Below are 6,000 nucleotides of genomic sequence, written 5' to 3' on the forward strand. Positions count from 1 at the left end.
TGGCCGTGCACAATTTCCTTACCCATCATTAAGTTTGCTGACGAGACGACGTTGGTAGGCCTGATCATCGACGACAATGAGACAGCCTATAGAGAGAAGGTCAGAGACCTGGCAGAGTGAGACCAGCTGATCGTGGACCACAGAAAACATCAACATCAATGGCTGTACACTCTTAGGAAAAAATGGTTTCAAAAGGGTTATTTGGCTGTCCCCATAGGAGCACCGTTTTGGGTCCCATGTAGCACCCTCTGTTGAAAGGGTTCTACATGGAACCCAAAGGTTCTACCTGGAACCAAAAGGGTTCTTCAAAGGGTTATCCTATGGGGACAGCTGAAGAACCCTTTTAGGTTCTATATAGCACCTTTTTTGTAATAGTAGTAGAGCGGGGCGAGAGCGTTAAGTTCCTCTGTATCCACATCACTAAGGACCTATCATGGTCCACACACAACAACACAGTTGTGAAGAGGGTACGACAACGCCTCTTCCCCCTTAGTAGGCTAGAAAAGATTTGTACTGGGCCCTCAGATCCTCTATGTTCTACAGCTGCACCATTTGAGAGCATTTGACTGGCTGCATCACCGCTTGGAATGGCAACTGCTCGGCATCTGACTGCAAGGCGCTACAGAGTGTAGTGAGGCCCAGTACATCACTGGGGTTGTGCTCCCTGCCATCCAGGACCTAGATACCAGATGGTGTCAGAAGGTCCTAAAAATTGAGACTACAGCCACCCAAGTCATAAACTGTTCTGTCTGCTACTGATGCACCAAGTCTGGAACCAACAGGACCCTGAACAGCTTCTACTCCCATGTCATAAGAGCGATAAATAGTTAGTCCGGGTTGCTATTTGGTTAACTATTTCACTATCTGCATTGACCCTTTTTGCACAAATCTTTTTGGCTCATCACATACGCTGCTGCTACTGTTTTATCTATCCTGTTGCCTAGTTACTTTATTCCTCGACCTCGTACCCCTGCACATATTATCGTTACTCAATGTTGGAAAGGGCCCGTAAGTAACCGTTTCACTGTTAGTCTACACCTGTTCTTTTACGAAGCATGTGACAAATATAATTGCATTTGGTTAGAGTAGTTAGGAAATTGCTTTTAAAACCTTCCCTTATCATTTTTCACTCACTTTTGCATCAAATGCAGTTTGGTTTCTTCTTCATAATGAAATGATGTTGCACATGCCACCAATGTACCTATTTACAAAAAACACAATCTCAATCGAATCTGCCAAGGTAACAGCTCTCTTAGCAACACAATGGTGATGTGTGGTTCAGCTGTTTGTTCACCCGCACCCGCCTGTAATTGCTAATAACACATCGACAACCGCCCGACTATGTAATGAAGTGAGAATCTGAGGCCTGCACCCGACCCTAACCCGCAAATATAGAAAATACACTGTACGGTCAGATGGTGGAACCATTATTTTGACAGGCCTTTATAGATGGGACTAAGTTTCTTCTTATTTCTGACAGTTTGTTTGTTAACTTGACTAGAATTAGATACATGCAGCTTTTCTTCTGTCATTACTTGTTGCTCTAGAAGACTAAATAAAACCTTGCTCACCAGAATGTCATAGATCGATAGAATGAATGCTTCATCTATTTGACATCGGTAAAGTTCTTCTCTTTCATCTCTGCTTCTCTGTAGTCGTTTAGGGACCAGGGAGAAAATTAAATAACTCAACAAAAAGAAATTTGAAAAAATGTTCGGGTAAAATTTCCAATTTGACTGGTTTTAAGGAAATTATGAGCTGTTAAAATGACCCAACATGTTTTTGATAAGATTTCAGTTCGGCTTGGATCAATATTTTGTGTGATTTTAAAAATACTATCAGCTTTCAAGACGCTGAAAGAAAGAAATAATATTTCTCCACTCCTGTTCCCGAGTCAATTTACATTTGGTCTATAATTTTACTGCAAGACATGCTTAGATCTGCAGGAGTTAATATTATATTAAGCTATTGTAGAGGTTATAGACCTACAGTCAGTGTCCAGACTTCAGTTGGGCTGCTATTCCATTGAACCCATCTGAACAGTACAGTTCCCATGATGTCCCCGTCTTGTGACTGTCGAATTTGTATAGCGCCTCACAATCATTACACATAACATAGCCGGCACCGCCATCATCCTCTTTTACCACTTAAATCTTTCCCAAAAATTAGACTCCCTTCTATTTATTTTCATCTCTTCATATTACAGCTTTTCTCTAATACTTTTTCTGCCAACGTTCCCAAAATTATTTGGCAATTGGTGTGTATTTGGCATGCAACAGTTAGTGCGTAGCCTAAGCGCAAGCTTTAGGGCCTAACAGCAGATACAAATAATGAAAGAAAAACCTAAATGTAGCCTAGAGATAAGAATTCAACAAGAATTATACATTTTATGGATTTTTAATGCAATGCTTTCTCTTTATTCAACCCGCCCACCCACCCACCCACCCACCCTTCATCCACACAATATTGCATTACCCTAAACCTCCAGACCCGCTGAAATCACTACAACACGTCATTGAACATCCAGAGATGACCAAAGGTGTGAAATGCCACTCCGGGTTTTCCACCCTTGTTCAGAGAACTTGATCCCAATAACGGAAAGAGTTGAATGTCCGAAGGGAAACCATTGAGCACAGGCTGAGGGGCACTGTCCACCACCGAAACCGGCTGAAATGATTCTGCAATAGGTACTTTGATTCATGTGGTAAAAAAGTTTAAACTGAAAAGGTTGTGGTAGCTATTAGATGTTATTTAATCACAGACAGCAATTACTCAGAAGGTGTCTGAAAATGGCAGTAGCCCTGCAATCAATTGAAAATGTGAGGCGTTTCTTTATCAAATATCTGACAACCAGTCACATTCCTGTCCCTTTCTTTATTATAGGTTGAGTAAACCATAATCAAAACTACGAATGTGCCAATGCCAGTGTAGTCATACACCAGCCTATTCTAGACAAGATTAATATACAAGTCTAGATGCATCCCCACAGCAAACTGAGACCAAGACGCACACTATGCTGGTATACAGTTGAAATAATGACAGCCATTAAAACATTAATCTGACTTCTTAATTAGATGAATGTCTGAAATTGCTTAACGATTGGTTTGATTGATTAAAGGCATGTAATTCGGCAAAGAAAGGGTGTTGGCTTAGAGGCAGGCAAATAAAAATGGCCGTGATAAGTTCCCACCCAATTATTCGACCAGATATCCTACATGTGTGTAGGCTATTTGAGAACAATGTAATATCTTCATCAACTATATCGCATGGGTTTACTTCACAGAATCAACTAATTTGGCATTGACACCAACCAAACGTTCAAACCAGCAGATATAGCCCACAAAAGGTGTCCAGTTTTAAGGCTGTATTCTATACCCCGGTTACATATAGTAGCTATTACACGCTTATTTCTCTACACTTGATAAAGCAGCCCGCACACCGCGAGATCAAATAATGAGGGCCAGGGGGCATAAATGTGCGATTAAACATGCCACAAAGATTAATTGAGAGGGATTCTCGAAACTGGTCAGTGCGCGGTTCATTGTAGACAGACAAGCTCTCCGTGAAAGCCAAAGTGCATTAGCTGTAGGCAAAACAGGTTCCGATTTCAGCACCATTTTTGTGAACAGCTCATCGATATGTTCCCGTAACCGCAACGCTGTTGGTTTAAGCCAATAAATTACACCGCCAGTAACTCTTCCCGCCAGTAAAGGTAATAATTACTTTAAAATATGGCGGACCAAATAAGCTTCTGTAGCCTATACTCTTCAATCACAAGCTATAGCCACTGTGTGTGTGTAGCCTCATGCGTAGCCTATCCATCATACACATTCAATGCAAAGAATTGCTAGACCGTGGCACTTACTTCATCTGTTTCACGATGGTACTTTTTCCTGACTCCCCAGCCCCTGGATGGATGAAAAGAGACAAGGGGCTGTAAAGTACATAAATGCTGTAGTTTTCATTTATATTCCTATTCATAGTCAGATTAGCGTCTGGCTATGGAACCAGAAAGCGGGTGTGTGATTTTGACACTTCAGATTATGGACAAGAAGCCGAGGGCCACCCCTCCTCCTGAAGCATCTTACCAAGCAGGAGTAGTTTTACGTCTTTCGCGGCAGTGACTCCATCTTCTTTTAGGTTTTTCTCGATAGCCTTGCTCCTGTCCAAAGCCGCTCTCTCCTCGGCGCTCAGTGTACATCCCATGACTACACAACCTCTGATCTTCTTGATATCCAAAGTAACGGTTGGCGAGGACCAAAATATACCAGCAATTACTTTCCCTCTTTCTTCCTTATCCCTCTCTAGGCTGGCTGACTCGCTCTCGTTCCACTCTCTCGCGCTCTGTCGGCGACTAGTTAAAGCATTTAAAACAATCCCCCACGATAACGTTTGACACTTGTTTGAAAAAAGCACTGGTCTTCGTATATTGCCCTCACACGGTCTGTTTTTTTCGGTGTTGTGCTTGGTCCGCGGGCTGGGAAACTCTACTGGACGGCTGCGAGCGCTCGCATCGTTTAGCTTGCTCAATGTAGGGGGGAGCGCGCTTGGCTCCGCACTCAGACAATCTCGCTGACGTCAGGACCAATCAGCGCAGGAGACATGCTAGAGCCACAGTCCTGGTGGCGCAGAGTACCGTTTTGCACTACCTGTTTGACGATCTCAAGTCATTTTTATTTTATTTATTCTACAGGGGTTAACTTTTCGGACAGGGATTTCTGTAACAGAGCAGGTAGCTTTCCAGTTGTGTCAGATTTCCTCTGATATGCAAAGGAAGCAAAACAGATTGTCTGTCGGGGTTAGGTGTGATCTTATTAAATCATAATTGGCTTGTAATTAACTTATTATGCAAATAGCACACAGTTCATCTAATTATGGGTCGGCAGGTAGCCTAATGGTTCAGAGCATGTGGCCAGTTGCCAAAAGGTCACTGGTTCGAATCCCCTAGGCAAAAAGTCAATGTGCCCTTGCACAAGGCACTTAACTCTAATTGCTCATGTTAGTAGCCCTGGATAAGAGTGAGCATCTGTTAAATGAGTACATGTAAATGGCTGGAGTACATCATTAGCATCTGATGAAACCCATATTTAGTTTTGAAACACCAGCAGGTATTTTTCATAGATTTAGAATTCATTCATGATTTATTTGTTGTGACAATTAAGTTATTTTACAAGACCATTGAATGTAGGTCAAATGAAACGTATTATTCAATACAATAGATTTTAATTCATTATTCAGCAGTGCACATGAGGCCAGTTACCTGGCTGTGCCGTGTGCCATAACCAGCCTCTGAACACACACATTTGATTTGGTGACTTGTAACTTGCCATTTGGACAGTCAGTATTCCAAAACAGATTTGAAAAACAAAACTGATTTGAACATTGAGGCCTGCAGTGTGAACAAGGCTTAAGAGCTTTGGACACCTGGATTGTACAATATTTGCCCATTTATTCTTAAAATTCTTCAAGCTCAGTCAAGTTGATCATTTTCAAGCCTGCCATAGATTTTCACGCCGATTTACAGTCAAAACTGTAAATAGGCACTCGGGAACGTTCAATGTCATCTTGGTAAGCAACTGCAGTGAATATTTGGCCTTGTATTTAAGGTAATTGTCCTGCTGAAAGGTGAATTTGTCTCCTAGTGTTTGTTGGAAAGCAGACTGAACCAAGTTTTCCTCTAGTTTGTCACCTGTGCTTAGCTCTACAGCCTTATTGTAAAATGGATTAAATACAAATATCCTCAGCAATCTACACACAAAACCCCACAATGACAAAGCTAACAATAACAGTTTTTTAGAAACTTTAGCAAATGTATTACAATTTTTAAAAAGATACCTTATTTACATACATATTCAGACCCTTTGCTATGAGACCTGAAATTGAGCTCAGGAGCATCCTGTTTCCATTGATCATCCTTGAGATGTTTCTACAACTTGATTGGAGTCCACCTGTGGTAAATTCAATTGATTGGACATGATTTGGAAAGGCACACAACCATAT

At 41.6% G+C, this 6,000-nt stretch overlaps 1 protein-coding gene across 2 annotated transcripts in view; it reads right to left on the reverse strand.

Annotated features, from left to right (window-relative positions):
- LOC109867380 (guanine nucleotide-binding protein G(o) subunit alpha) overlaps positions 1-4,532 on the reverse strand; it is a 125,836-nt gene extending 121,304 nt beyond the window's left edge. For both annotated transcript variants that reach the window (XM_020456521.2, XM_020456522.2), the window contains exons 1-2: positions 4,089-4,532; positions 3,866-3,908 (exon numbers count right to left, since the gene is read on the reverse strand). In XM_020456521.2, coding sequence (XP_020312110.1) covers positions 3,866-3,908; positions 4,089-4,206 — 161 coding nt within the window. In that variant the 5' untranslated portion in view covers positions 4,207-4,532. The remainder of the gene's footprint in view (positions 1-3,865; positions 3,909-4,088) is intronic.
- Between the last annotated feature and the right edge of the window lie 1,468 nt (positions 4,533-6,000).

Source organism: Oncorhynchus kisutch, linkage group LG22 (assembly GCF_002021735.2).
Source record: "Oncorhynchus kisutch isolate 150728-3 linkage group LG22, Okis_V2, whole genome shotgun sequence".
NCBI classification, from domain to species: domain Eukaryota; kingdom Metazoa; phylum Chordata; class Actinopteri; order Salmoniformes; family Salmonidae; genus Oncorhynchus; species Oncorhynchus kisutch.